The sequence below is a fragment of the Elephantulus edwardii genome, unplaced genomic scaffold (genome assembly GCF_000299155.1).
Source record: "Elephantulus edwardii isolate Elephantulus edwardi_28Jun2011 unplaced genomic scaffold, EleEdw1.0 scaffold00339, whole genome shotgun sequence".
Classification (NCBI taxonomy): domain Eukaryota; kingdom Metazoa; phylum Chordata; class Mammalia; order Macroscelidea; family Macroscelididae; genus Elephantulus; species Elephantulus edwardii.
Genome location: NW_006400089.1, coordinates 1,059,563 through 1,075,014, shown reverse-complemented (window position 1 = coordinate 1,075,014; position 15,452 = coordinate 1,059,563). Strand labels below are relative to the sequence as shown.

The 15,452-nt window shown below is 40.4% G+C and overlaps 1 protein-coding gene across 1 annotated transcript in view; it reads left to right on the top strand.

The window, feature by feature from the left end:
• The window catches only part of PKD1L1 (polycystic kidney disease 1 like 1), a 337,192-nt gene that overhangs the window by 246,987 nt on the left and 74,753 nt on the right, over positions 1-15,452 (top strand). The window contains exons 31-33 of the mRNA XM_006901616.1: positions 7,044-7,128; positions 7,515-7,691; positions 14,171-14,289. Coding sequence (XP_006901678.1) covers positions 7,044-7,128; positions 7,515-7,691; positions 14,171-14,289 — 381 coding nt within the window. The remainder of the gene's footprint in view (positions 1-7,043; positions 7,129-7,514; positions 7,692-14,170; positions 14,290-15,452) is intronic.

The window sequence follows — 15,452 nt, the reverse complement described above, 5'->3', positions numbered from 1 at the left end:
GGGAGAAGGGTGCAACAATGAATGAATGGAATCCCAAAATCTCTGTAGATGTTCATTGGAATGAAAAATAAACAACCTAAATTTAAAAAAAAAAATTATATAACTGTGTCTCCCATCATCTGGACATGTTGGTAGGAGAAGCTGTTCCCTGGAAAGGAATATCATACTTGGAAAAAGAGGAAACTCAATAAGATGGATTGACACAGTAACTGCAGTAATGGGCTCTAGAGATGATGAGGATGGCATAGCCTAGAACATGTTTCAGCTCTGTTGTTCATAAGGTCACTACTCGAGAGCACCTAACAACAACAGTGTTCATTTTAGGAGTCTTAGACTCAACAGTTTTGTGATCAGCTGTCGCTTGGAGGTCAGAGGTTGGAACCCACTCGATAGTGACTCTGCAAAGAAGAGCCTTTCCATGTGCAGCAAGAGCTGTGGCATGGCACTAAGCCAATTTTGACTCAGCAGCTTGGTGGCTCTTTCTCCTGAGGAGTGGCTGGTGTGTTTGAATTTTCCACTAACAGCTTAGTACATAACCATTGCACCACCAGATCTTTTTCCTGTGAGGATTTAAACCCAGAAGTACTGTCTACAGCAGTTCTGCTCTGTCCTGTGGTATTACCATGAATCTATCAACTCACTGGCACACAAGAACAGAAACAGCAAACAAATTTGTATGATGTTGATTTTGTGAGAATTCCAGCACCATTTCATGTTTTAAAAGTCACTTGAATGTCTTCTATAATCTATGCATTTCCCATGTCTGTATTTGTATTAACTTTCTTAATCCTCTCCTCCTCCTTACATGAAGATACATGTCAGATAGTAAGTAAATTATACCTTTGTTAAATAGGTAGCAGATATATTTCCCAGTTGCTATGCTATTCAAACTGATTACTACTTTAAAAAAATTGTATAACAACATTCATATATTCTTTTGAGACTTTTTTTTTTTTCCTATTTCAGCTACACATTTTCTTCAAGTTTCTCTCTTTTTGTAAGAAAGCCTTAAGTGTGTATGAAGGTTTGCCCAATTCTACTCCTGGATAGTAACTTTAAGAAATTTTCATCTCTGTTTCTTAAGAAAGATTTGTCATGTAGGAGTTAGAAAGGAAAGGAAAATGTTGTCCTAGGAGCCTTCATGCAAATCCTGGGTTTAGAACCTTATGGTTGATTTTCTCCCCCCCCCCATCAGATCCCAGTTCCCATAGAAGAATAGATTCACAGAAGAAATGCAAGGTAAGCATAATTATGTACAAGAGGTAATGCTCTAGTTTAACTTTCTTACAATTCAGTTTCCCTGGCACCCTCCCTTGACTTAAATCTGACACAGATGAGTTATTCCACAGAAGGATTGGAGACAAGGATAGAGCAGAAACCACCATGCTTGCCAAAAGTGTGGATGGAAGCAGGTCCTTCAGGAGAAAAGTCGTAGGAGAGAAAAGATGTTTCAATGCACAGGCCATGATGTTCCAGACAGATGGCAAAACCAGCTATGTGTGTTGGTGAACTTTTAATGTATGATGAGAGGAAGGGAGAACAGGGCCAATCAATCCCTGTAAGCCTTGCACTGTTGAAGGAGAAGCTGTGTTCATGCTAAATGGATGTCATTCTAGGTCAAAAAGTACAATAGGAGTGTGTGGCTGTGACAAGGGCTTATGTGAAAGCACTTTATAAAAATCTTCAAAGCATTATCCCATTAATATTTTTGGGGATTTTGGTCTTTAGCTTTAGAAACATTTTAGAGCACATAGAACATAGAATTTTTCATTCTCTTACTATGGTATACATTTGAGTATATATAACTCATAGCTAACTCTCCATTGGGTTTTTAGAGGCTGTAAATCACATGGAAGGACACTGGCCATCCTTTTCCTGAGGAGTAGCTGGTGAATTTGAACCACATGCCTTTGAGTTGTCAGTGCAATTCCTTACACATTAGACTATCAGAGTGCCGTGTGTGTGTGTGTGTGTGTGTGTGTGTGTGTGTAGATGTCGTAGGGTTGGCAGCACAACTCCTTACACACTAGATCTCCAGAATTTTCTCTGTGTGTGTGTGTGTGTGTGTGTGTGTGTGTGTGTGTGTGTGTGTGTGTAGTTGTTGTATCGACTTGGAACCAGCCGAGAGCTAATGCTCCTGCACGTGGGAGATTGTTCATCCTTCTCTCTCACACACATACATACGTAGAGGGGATATAAGCAGGTCCTTCTGCATAACTTAGGTTGTTGATGAGTCTTCCTCCAATCCTGATGCCACATAAAACCCAGCCTCCCCAATGATCTGTTCTGCATATAGATTGAAAAGGTATGGAGATAGGATATATCACTGACATGTTCCTTTCCTAATTTTGAACTATTCAGTGTTTCCCTTCTCTGTTCTGAGGACTGCCTTCTGGTCCAAGTAGAGGTTTTGCATAAGCACAATCAAGTGTTCTTGATTCCTCACTCACCTCAAGGTTAACCACAATTTGTTGTGATCTACAAAATCAAAAGCCTTTGCATAGTCACCGAAACACGGATATACATTCCTCTGGTACTCTGCTTTCTGCCAAGATCCATCTGACATTGGCAATAATGTCTCTAATGCCATGACCTCTTGTTCTTTGTTAATGTACTGTTCCAGTCATTTTTGGATAATCTTCAGTAGAATTATACTTGTGAGTGATATTAGGGATATTTTTCAATAATTCCCACACTCTGCTTGATCACCCTGTTTTGGAATGGGAATAAATATGGATCTCTTCCAGTCAGTTATCCTGGTAGTTGTCCTCCAGATTGCTTGACACAACCTCGTAAGCACATCCAGGGCAGCATTTGTTTGTTGAAATATGCCAATTGGAAGTCCATCAATTCCTGGGGCTTTATTTTTTTGTCAAGTCTTTCAGAGCAGGCTGAACTTCCTCCTTCATCACCATTGCCTCTTGGGGAAAAAATAAAGAGGTAGATAGATGATAGATAGATAGATAGATAGATAGATAGATAGATAGATAGATAGAATATACACACGTACATACATAGAGGATATATATATACACACACACACATATATATATATATATACATATGGTCACATAATTAGTGTATGTATGGGTGTATTTAGGGAGCTCTGGTGGCTTGTTTTCTGTCATTGTGTTCAGTCTAGTTGGAAATGATCCACAGCTGACCCTCCAGCCATCTCTCTCTCTCTCTCTCTCTCTCTCTTTCTAAGGTTTGTACATTGTGCTACTATTGGGACAAAGTGCAATGTGTAAGTCTCTATCTCCATTGATACATGATCTTGTCCTAATTTCTCTTTTCTAGTTCAGTACATCAGGCATCCTCTCTGAGAATGATGGTGATCTGAAAGTGGATCCTGGTGAGTCTGAAAGCTGAGGGAGAAGGCTGCCCTTGCTCTCATTGTAAACGAGATCATATGTGCAATGTAGTTTACATGTGCAGCTTAATTCTCTCTATTCTTTGTCCAGCACCAGCCTGCAGCCATGGGGAGGGGCGGGGGGCGATGGGACAAGATCAGGAGGTATTGGACAAATGCTCTAATAACATCTAAAGCATGGCCTAGACACAGCAAGAAAAGAGGTGTCCCATGTGTTCCCAAGTTCTTGTGATTTCCACATGGACTGCATAGACTTGATCTTAGCTTTCAAAAAGTCAGTAAGGGAATTTTAAGTTTTGTGTAAGCACTCTGAAATGTGAAGCATTCTAGTTATTGATATTAATTAGAGTGAAAATGCCAGAAGTACCAGATTATTCCAAGGATGAGCCCATGGAGAAAAGTGCATTAAGTCAGGACAACAAGACTGAGCCCCATGTCTCTAACAGTATTGTCTCAGAGGGGACCAGTCTTGGGTCTGGTCTGGCAGGGAAGAGTGGGGAGAGAAGAGCCTGAAGCTGGCATTTGGCCATGGGTCTTTGGGCAGCAGAGTGCATTCAGAGAGCTTTATATATGGTAGGAATACTTTTTGTTTTTTCCCCAAGTGAGTGTGTCTGTCCTCTGGTACAAGGTTTTGGTTCAGTCCAGGGCACCAGGGAACTGGGGACAAACTAGAAACTATGTCAGATAGCCATCATGAGCATAAGCTGCATTCATGGACAGTTTGAGGTGTGGCCTGGGTTTGGAGGTGGGCTACTCAGCATACCAAGTGCGGAAAAGTAGTTGAGGACCTGGAGTCTGGGCTTCCTCTGCTGGACCCCAAGCATGCTATAAGTTTGCCTATGCCAAGTTATTGAACAAGTCCCTTGGTCTGTCCAAATGCATTTCAATGCTCAGCCCAAATAGTGAGCAGGCTGAGTGGTCTGGAGTAGAAGACTTGCCTGAGGGCTTTCCCTTGAGGAGAAGAAGCCTCAGAGTCCTCCAGGGAGGTCCTGTGATCTTAGGTGGGCCTGGCTCTAGAAAAGCCACATGCTAATGGGGCTGAGGAATCTGAGGGAACAAGCCCATAGCCTGCTCTGATAACACTTGGGGACAGAAGCCATGTCCTGGCAGAACCTGCCAACTCCAGGCTTCCCTGCTTAGTTTTCTGCAGTATGGGATGCAAAGTGGCTCGTTGTCCTCTGATTTTGAGGAGAGCTTGGCCAATTTAGGAACAAGATTCCTTAAGGGTACCCTAAAAGACCCATAGAGATAAAGAAACATTTACAGGCCTTCCTGTAAATCAAGACAGCAATGAGAAAGGAAAGTTTAAGTCTCAGACTGGTCAAACCCAGGGTTTTTAAAAGCATTGGCTTCTGTGTTGTTCTTTTCTAGCACCTGGAAGGGGGATTCTTGGCCTTTCCCCCCAACAGCACCTGATGCTTCCTTGCTGGTTGGGTTTTGTATCTTGGGCCCTGTGCACAGCAATGACCCTAGGCTGTGGTTTGGGAGTAGGAGTTCTTGGATACAGGTAAGCCACAACAATCCAAAAATACACTCAATTTATTTGATGTAAACTAGCATTCATAAGAAAATAACTGCAGTCTCAGGAACATGTGAAAAACAAGTACCAGCCTTTCAGCTTTTTCCCTCAGTAAAGCTGTTGTTGTAATGTGCTGTCGAGTCGCTTGCGACCCATAGTGACCATATGTACAACAGCTCTAAACTCTGCTCTGTCCTGTGTCAATCACACTGTCTCTGACACTCCCATCCCGATTTCCCCAGTCACTGAATCAATCCACCTCATAGAGGGCCTTCCTCTCCTGCATTGTCCCTCCACCCTCCCAAGCATGGTGTCCCTCTCCAAGGATTGGTTTCTCCTTACAACATGTCCAAAGTATGTTAGATGAAGCCTCAGAATCCTTGCCTCCAAGGAGCCTCCCAGTTTAACCCTTTCAAGGATGAATCTGTTTGTTTTCCTAGCAATCCATGGTACCCTCAATACTCTTTTCCAGCACCATAGCTCAAAGGCATCAATTCTCCTTCTATCCTCCTTAGTCATTGTCCAACTCTCTGATGCATAACAAGTGATAGCAAAGACTGTGGCCTGTATCAGACACACCTTAGTCTCCAGAGAGATACCATTGCTCTTCAGTACATTGGAGAAGTCCCTAACAGCAGACTTTGCCATGGGAATACGTCTTTTAATTTCCTAGCTACTGGTGCCAAGAGTGTTAACTCAGTTAAGTAAGTAGAAAAAAAAAATCACTGAGTAAAGAAAACCTTATGCAGGGTTGAAGTGGTGGTAGCTTGGTCTGGCCAAAACTGTGACTGTATTCCAGTCTTTAATGAATGCCCAGTTGTGAGAAGATGCTTTAGGGGGAAGGATGTTGGCAGCTAAGAAGCTATGGAGAAGTCCAGACACTGAGCACGCTGCTTCTCCAGCACAGAAGGTGCCATCTATCTTTTCATATCACTGGGCAAAGTCTCACCTGACAGGCAGGCGCCAAGATTTTTGCTTCCTAAATGAAACTTGATTCGTTCACACATGTGGACATTTGGGTTGGATACCAGGACAGACTAATCTGCCTTACATGCCCTCAGATCTGATTCAGCAAAGCCCTGTAGGACCAATCCTTCATAAAACTTGAAGAGCAACCACAAAACCAAAGCCTACATTTAATGTTCTTTTCTTTCTCCCCCTTGTAAGTATTGAATCACTCTGTGATTCTGCACAAGCTACTTTAAACCCTCTCTGCACTTCAATTTGATCATGTGTAAAATGTTCTTCGATGTCCTTGTGTTGATTTCAGTTCATGGTGACTGCTTGTGACATAGTAGCATTTCCCCACAGAGTTTTCTGGACCACAATCTTAATATAAGTAGATCACTAAATCTTCCTGCTGGGGCACCACTGGATAGATTAGCAGCTTAGCTAGTCACTGTGTTACTAGGGCTCTTCATCTATGAAACTGATGCTTTGTGGCAGAAGGAGTTATATGTTGGGCTGCTAACCAAAAGTTTGGCAATTTGAATTCACCAACATTACTAGGAAAAAAAGATGGACAATCTCCTCCTGTTAACATTTCTGACTTTGAAAACTCTATGGTAAGTTGTTATGGCAGAATCAGCTCAATGGCACTTTATTGTAGGTTTGTTTATTTTTTTTCCTCTTTCTGTTTTGTTTTGGTAGTGTTTTGAAATGAATGTGATGGTCCTGAGAACTTGAGAGGAGAGTGATATTTAGCTTATATGATGTTATGAAGAGTAAAGGAAATACTAAGTGGAAGACATACTGAATGTTTTTAGTATTTGAAGGGTTTAAATGTTTTCAATATTCAGTACAGTGTCAGACACCTACTAAGTCCTCCTCCATAGTCATTAACTTTATTACTACTTTATATTTAACTACTCTCTTCCCTCCCTGTTCTGATTTATATGCCTCTTTCTGTGTCTGGGTATTAACTTTCGTTTCTCTTTCTACTTGAGCACCTTCATGGTTAGACCCTTTCTTTGGGCAGGAAGAGTGACCTTTTTCAAGTGGACATAAAGATGCTACACCCTGTCCATTAACCCCATCTTCTTGGTCACACTTCTGCGATGACAGCTGGAGATCTCTCCTGTCTCTGTGCTTAAACACCACACCCTCACTAGCTGTTGTGGGCACTAACCACAGGTTTCCTCTTTGGTGCAGGTTTGACCTGATGCGGTGTATGCAGTGGCTGCAACTGCTCTGCCTCTCTGTAGTGGGCTGTGCTTTTGTTACCCAGCCACTGATGGTAAGGACCATCTTTCATGATAACTAGAGCAGCTGCTCTAAACAAAAGGAATATGAAAGTGAGCGAGAGGCACTAAAGTGGGACTGCCATTGACTATAGCTTGATATTAGAAGTGATGGAGTAAAGCTGAGAGAGGTAGACCCTGTCTGAAGCACCACATTGCATATTATTTAATCACCATAAATATCACATTTGACATTTGGAGAAAGACAATGTTAGAAAATACCAAATATTCAGTGGTGATAAATCCAAAGGCAGCTGATGATAAGTGTGTGTTTAGAACCAGCAAGACTCATTTGTGACTGTGTAATAGAAGGACAGCTCTGGAGGTGGAAATGCTCCCTCAGCACTGCTGGTCACCCACAGATGTCCCTTCCCCCCCACAGATATTTTTGATGGCTTTGAGTTTTGCTTTGAAGAGAAAAGACGACAAAGGCTTTTTCACTGACTCTTTGCATAATGCCACGAAGCATTTGGAATCTGAATTGGAGCGACTTCCCCAGCATCTTGTTCCCCTTTCTTCAAGCTGTGACATTCCTACCTGTACCTGTGAATTTGAAAAAGTAAGGAAACAATCCACCTTTGATTTAACTTTAGGGAACTACTTTATATTCTCATCACATAATTTTCATTCTTCACGTCCAAGTTTAACTGTGTTTCATAGGAACCATGGGATATATTTTAATTCCTTAGGCTTCTTGCCTCATATACATATGACAAATACTGAAGATGCATTTCTTTGCCTTTGCCCTAATTCCAAAGAAACCAAAGAAATTAGCATTTTTTAAAAAATATTAAAGCAAAAGATAACTGTAATTCTTGGCCCTGACCTTGGAGAACCTTGAGACTATTTATATATGAACAGAAACACAGAAAATTTTTCTTTCTCCTCTCTTTCTATTTTCCCTTTTTGTTTATATAACTTTCTCCTGAGGCATCAATAGCATGAAGAAAATAAAAGTTTACAGGTCTCACAAAGAATTCCACAAGCTTCCTGTTAATGTAATGTTAATGACCATGAAATTCAGGATGTTGTTTTATACTCATCTACAATAATTACAAGTCAGTTATCCCTAAAGACATAATCCTGGTGCATTTCCAGGCTGACCTGCATTTCTGTCCTCATTTTCCCTGCTTTATTTTAGAGGAGATTAATAAGCCCCTAGTGGCCATATGGTGTGGTCAAATGGCCTATCTATGTATGGCCTTGGCCCTCTTTTAGTCACCTGAAACTCCTGGCAATGTTGTTGATGATGATGATAAAAATAGATATTGACTATAAACTATGCACTAGCCATTGTACTAAACACTTTATTTACATTTATTATGTCAAGAAATACCTTATGAAGTTGGTAGATCCTTGTTTTAAAAATGAATAAAACAGAGACATAAACAAAGTTACTTCACAGTAACCTCACAAAGACTGCACATGCAATAAGTGACAAATTTAAAATCCAAACCTTGTCAATGTCCTCCCTTTCTTCTCCATTTCCCCCTCCATCACATTGGTGTGTGCTGTAAAATTGGAAACTTCCCATAGCTCCAGCTTAAACTCCAGCAAATTTTAGGGGGCAGTTAATCACACAGGAGGAGATTGTCCATCCTTCCCTGACAGAACAGCTTGTAGTTCAAACTATATGCCTTTATCAACATTTTTTACACATATAATCAACAGTCTTGGCACTAGCAGCTAGGAAATGAAAAGACATACTGTGTTGGGAAAGTCTGCTGTCAGAGACCTCTCCAAAGTACTGAAGAATCTGGAGAATAAGGTATGCCTGATACAGGCCATGGCCTTTGCAATCACTTGCTATTATTGTCAGACACCTGGACAATGACTAGGAAGGATAGGAGGAGAATTGATGCCATTGAGCTATGGTGTTGGAGCAGAGTATTGAACATACATAGACTGCTAAGAGAACAAACAGGTTCATCCTGTTGTTGTTGTTATGTGTTGTCGAGTCACTTGCAACACATAGCAACCCTATGTATAACAGCCCTAAACTCTGCTCTGCCCTGTGTCAATCACACTATCTCTGACACACCCATCCCAATTACCCCAGTCACAGAATCAATCCACCTCATAGAGGGCCTTCCTCTCCTTCACTGTGCCTCTACCCTCCCAAGCATGATGTCCTTCTCCAAGGACCGGTCTCTCCTTATAACATGTCCAAAGTATGTTAGATGAAGCCTCAGAATCCTTGCCTCCAAGGAGCCTCCCGATTTAACCCTTTCCAGGATGAATCTGTTTGTTTTCCTAGCAGTCCATGGTACCCTTAACACTCTTCTCCAGCACCACAGTTCAAAGGCATCAGTTCTCCTTCTATCCTCCCTAGTCATTGCCAACTCTCTGATACGTAACAAGTGATTACAAAGACCATGGCCTGTATCAGACACACTTTAGTCTCCAGAGAAACACCATTGCTCTTCAGTACTTTGGAGAGGTCTCTAACAGCAGACTTTCCCATCACAATATGTCTTAATTTTCTGGCTACTGGTGCCAAGACTGTTGACTGTGGAGCTAAGCAAACTAAAGCTGTGAACAATATCAATTTCTTCACCATCCATCCTGATGTTGCCAATTGGTCCAGTGGTGAGAATTTTTGTCTTCTTGACATTGAGCCTCAACCTATATTGAAGGCTGCAGTTCTTGACCCTCTGCAGCAAGCGCTTTAAGTCCTCCTAGAGAGTTAAATCAGGAGAGGACGACCCTTGATGAGATGGATTGATTGATTCAGTGACTGGGGTAATAGTGGTAGATGTGACAGAGACAATAAGATTGGCACAGGAAAGAGCAGGGCTTAGGGCTGTTGTGTATGGGGTTGCTATGTTGCAGGCAACTCAACAGCACATAACAACAACAATATAGCAACATCTTCTTGTACAACTCTCTCCACCATCCATTTTCTGTCACACCAGTTTTGAAACGTAATATTGTTCAGATTTTCCTTATATATCTTGGAAGTGGCATCCACTTCCTAAACCACATGCCTCTGGAAACTCTATGAACTTTGATAAATGACAATAGTTATAGAAAGGCTTCAGGTCTTTTGTTCATAGGGTTGCTATAAATTGTGCTTGACTCAACAGCAATCAACAACTTCAACAACAGCATCTTAAGGTGTCAACTTTTCTTTCTTTTTCAAAAGTTTTCCTTCCTTCCTTCCTTCCTTCCTTCCTTCCTTCCTTCCTTCCCTTTTCCTTCTCTGTTTATTGTGTGTACCTGCATTCTGACCTCAGAGATGAGAGTCCTTTCCATGGTCAGTCACAATCTCAGAGTGCTCTTCTTGAGATTACGTTGCATCCCTGTAATGTTATCCCAAATGAGTGTCCATTACCACCTTATACAAGTGCACCCTCACACACATGCCTCTCCAAAGAACAGAGTTCTTTTGCAGGAAAGGCACTGTACTGCTTTCTCAGGAGCAATGGTGGGTAAACTGCTGCTAGTCTTATCCAAGCTGCAAGACCCAGAAAACATCAAAAGCAGATGCAAAGAGTATAGAGTCACTGTAACAAAAAGAATTGCTTCACACAGAACCTTTTCAGGAAGTAGCATATGATTAAGAAACAGTGATAATGAAGGAGGAAGTTCAAATTGCCATAAAGGAATTAGCAAAAAATAAGGCCCTAGGAATTGATGATGTTTCAAAACACAGATGCAGCCCTGCATGTGCTCACCAGGTTGTGCCAAGAAATCTGGACCTGGCCAAATGATTGGAAGAGTCCTTATTTATTTCAATTCCAAAAAAAAGTGATCTTACAGAATGTGCAAATGATCAAACAATATAATATCACTGATATCACATGCAAGCAAAACATTGCTGAAGATTATTAAAAAATAACTGGAACAATAAATATATTGACAGAGAACTGCCAGAAATACAAGCTGAATTTAGAAGAGATCTTGGCACTAGGGTTATATACCATTCCTGATGTTGAATGGATCATGACTGAAATTAGAGAGTATCAAAAGGGTATCTCTTAGTGTTTTATTGACTATGAAAAGGCATTTGACAGTGTAGATAATAACAAATTGTGGCTAACATCGAGGCAGAATGGGAATCCCAGAATACCTGATTGTGCTCATGAGAAATCTGTACCTAGTCCAAGAATTAAGTTATTGTCTAAATACACCAAGGAAACACTGCATGGTTCCAAATTAAGAAAGAAATGCATCAAGGATGTATCCTTTCTCCTTATGTTTTCAATCTATGTGCAGAACAGATCATTCAGGAGGCTGGACTTTATAAAGAAGAATGTGGCATCAGGATTGGTATCAACAACTTGCATTATGCTGTTGATACAACCTTGCTAGCCAAACTGAAGAGGATTTGAAGCATTTGCTACAGAAGATCAAAAACTGGAGCCTTCAATATGGATGGCATCTCAATATCAAGAAAGCAAGGATTCTCACCACCAGGCCAATGGGTTGATTGAGGTTGATGCTTTCTCTTGCTCAGATCCACAATCAACACTCTTGGCACTAGCAGTCAGGAAAACAAAAGATGAGTTGCATTGGAAAAATCTGCTGTCAAGTATCTCTCCAAAGTGCTAAAGAGCAATGATGTCACTTTGGATATAAAGGGGCTATGATCTATTATTTTGGATAATAATCCAGGCTATGATCATCTCAATTGCTCAGCAGGCATTTGAAAGGTGGATAATTACTAAGAATTACAGAATAAGAATTGATGCCTTTGAGTTGTGATGCTGGAGAGGAGTGCTAAATATATTATGGATTGCCAAAAGAACATATAGGTCTATCCCTGGAGAGAGTGAACCTGGTTTGCTCATTTGGAGGCTAGGATTTTGAAGCTCTGTCTCACATACTTTGGACATGTCACCAGGAGAGACCAGTCCTTGGAGAAACACTTCATGCTTGGAAGGGTAGAGGATCAGCACAGAAGAGGAAGACCTTGGATGATATCGATTAACACAGTAACTGTAGCAATGGGGTCAGGTGTGTCAGAGATGGCTAGGTTTGTTGAGGATAGGAAAAGGTTCAAAGATGTTGTTCATAGGGTCACTATGGGTCATGGTCAACTTGATGGCTCATAACAACAACAACAACAACAAGTGTCAAAGTCATTTTAAAAAAATAGTTCAGGTGAAATCCCTGAGCAATAAAAATAAACTAGCCTGAAACAGGAGACATTTAAAGTGGGTTACTCACCCAACACTCAACAGCCTGGAATATGTCATTGGAATGATATAATGCTTGGGTCATTAAATGCCAGGCAGAATGCACAGCTTAGGAGTACCAGCTGTCTTTGCCTATCATCACAGCCCAAGGCTGATGGTACTCTTGTCTTTATGTTTGTTTGTTTATTTTTTTAAAAAAATTATTCATTATTCGTCATAACAAGATAAAGGTAAATAATCCAATTGAAAAATGGGCACAGGATATGAACAGACACTTCACCAAATAAGACATTCAGATGGCCAACAAACACATGAAGAAATGTTCAAAATCCCTAGCTCTAAGAGAGATGCAAATCAAAACAACTATGAGATATCATCTCACCCCAGTCAGAATAGCAAAATTTAACAGAACAGCAAGCAACAAATGCTGGCGAGGTTTTGGAGAAACTGGTACCCTTATTCACTGTTGGTGGGAGTATAAAATGGTGCAACCACTGTGGAAGGCACCTTCTCAAAAAGTTGCAAATAGAGATACCATTTGACCCAAGAATTCCACTACTAGGAATATACCTCAAAGAGACCATAACTGACATCCAAGCAGATATATGCACACCCATGTTTATTGTGGCTTTGTTCACAATAGCAAGGAGTTGGAAACAACCTAAGTGTTCAACAACAAATGAATGGATAGAGAACCTGTGATATATTCACACAATGGAATACTATACTACATTGGAAAACAAGGAACTCATGCAATATTATTCAAAATGGGTGACCTTGGAGGACATTATGCTGAGTGAAGTATCTCAGTCACAAAAGGACAAATACTGCATGGTGCCACTATTGTAAAATAGGACTGACATCAGGATTGAGGGGAGACTGAGAAAAATGGGTTCAATAATTTTCACTGCATTGAAATAGATAAAGGAGAAAACTGTTTAAAAGGGATATGTGATTAGGTATTTTTGTCATGACAGTAGTGCAGAGCGAAGGTGGCATAGCGGAGTGGACCTGGGGGGGGTGGGGTGGTGGTTTGTAAAACAATGAAAGAATTTTTCTTTTACTTTTCCAAGAGGGTAGTGAACAAGAGGGAGAGTTGGGCAGGGAGAAAATTGCAACAATGAATGAATAGAAACCCAAAGTCTCTGTAAATTTTCATTGAAATTAATAATAGATTTTTTAAAAGGGGGGAAAAGGTTAAAAAAGTATTCATTATTGTACATTTTCTCCCCTTCCCCTAGCCATTCCCCCCACAATGTCCTCCTTGTTTCAGAATGTCTTCATATATATAATGCATAATTATAAATTCCTTTCAAACCATTCTTTTTCTCATCTATTCCAATGCAGTGTTCATTATCTGTTCACCCCTTCCTCATTCCCTTTCCAATCCCTCCATGTCTGCCCTATTTTAGAACAGTGGTGCTATGCAATATTTATCCTTTTGTGACTGAGATATTTCACTTAGTATAATGTCCTCAAGGCTTCCTCATGTTGTGTAATGTTTTACTATTTCATTGTTTTTCAGTGCTGCATAGTATTCCATTCATTTATTTTGGGGCACTTGGGTTGCTTTCCAAAATAATGAAACAATAAACAAGGATTTGCATACATCTGTTTGAGTTGTGACTTTAATTTCTTTAGGGTATATTTCTAGTAGTGGAACTTTCTAAGAAAGCACCAGACTGCCTTCCATAGTGGTTATACCAATTTACATTCCCACCAACAGTGAATAAGAGTTCCAATCTCTCCACAATCTCATCAGCATTTGTTGTTTACTGACCTGTTGAACTTTGATACTGTTGGTAGAGTAAGATGATATCTCATGGTTGTTTTATTTGCATATCTCTGATAACTGGGAATTTTGAACATTTCTTCATGTGTTTATTTGCTGTAATAGATACTGGCCACTCGTGAGCAAGCACGTCGTCTGCGCTGGGCTCATCCACCAACCAGGACCCAACTGAAAGTTTCCAAGGAGAGGATGAGGAAGGAGATTCGTATGCAAGCAGATCTGAGGTAGATGAGGTGTCTTTACTGAGGTCTCACCCCTCATAATGAGGAAAATCCTCCAGCCATGGAAGGACTTCATCCATTCTTGAAGATTGCTCACAGCTGGAGTAAATGGTGGAAGGGGGAAGCTTTGATGGTCTCAGTGCTATCCTTGTAGACATCATACACCATAATTCAAGTATATAGCATACAGAGAAACATAACTGAAGTCAGAAAACATGTTGGTAAAATTTGCCAGTGATTAGAAATTGATCAAGAGATAACTATGTTCCTAACTTCCTTAGTCATTTATGTATTCGCACATACAGTGGGATGTAATCCTTACGTAGGTCTGCACTCTTGAATACATGCATGCTTAGAACATGGGAAACCATGTTATCTCTCCAGCTTTTATAAAAGTATTAACAAATTTATTCTAAAACTTGAGTAGAAGTAATTAATTACAATAGAGAAAATGATTATGAAAAAGAAAAATAAATACAGAGAATTCACACTATTTTCTTTCAATATTTACTACAAACCTTCTTTTTCCATGCTACTCAGGAAAGACTCTATACAGTGTTGTCCTGGTTTCTGTTGTAACTTAAAGGAGAAGCTTCCACAATGTCCAGAGCCCTTGATGATCTGAAGATGAAGGAGGAGGATGTTCTCCAATTCCTTGAAGCAGGAATACACTTTGGTGTCACCAACTTTGACTTCCAAATGGAACAGTACATCCACAAAAGGAAAAGTGATGCCATCCACCTCATAAACCTGAAGAGGACCTGAGAGATGCTTCTGTTGGCTACTCAGACCATATTTGCAATTGAAAAAAAAAGTGGATACATAATGAACACTGCATTGAACCAGGAGTGGAAGAACTGTCTGAAAGGAATTCATGGTTAAGCATTACAAGTATGACAACAATCTGAAATAAGAGGTGCATTGCCAAGTGAACTAGGGAAGGAAGAAGGAAGAGGAAAAGTTGAAAATATGCAACAATGAGTGAATTAAAACCCAGCCTTCTCATAAACCTTCATTAAAATCACAACAAAAATATTATAAACAAACAAAAAAATCAGCTGCTATCAATCATTGTCATGTACTGTCATGAGCTGAGCTGAAGTTTGCTGCTGATACTGGAGACACTCCTGTTGCTGGGTGCTTCACTCTGGAAACATCACTAACCA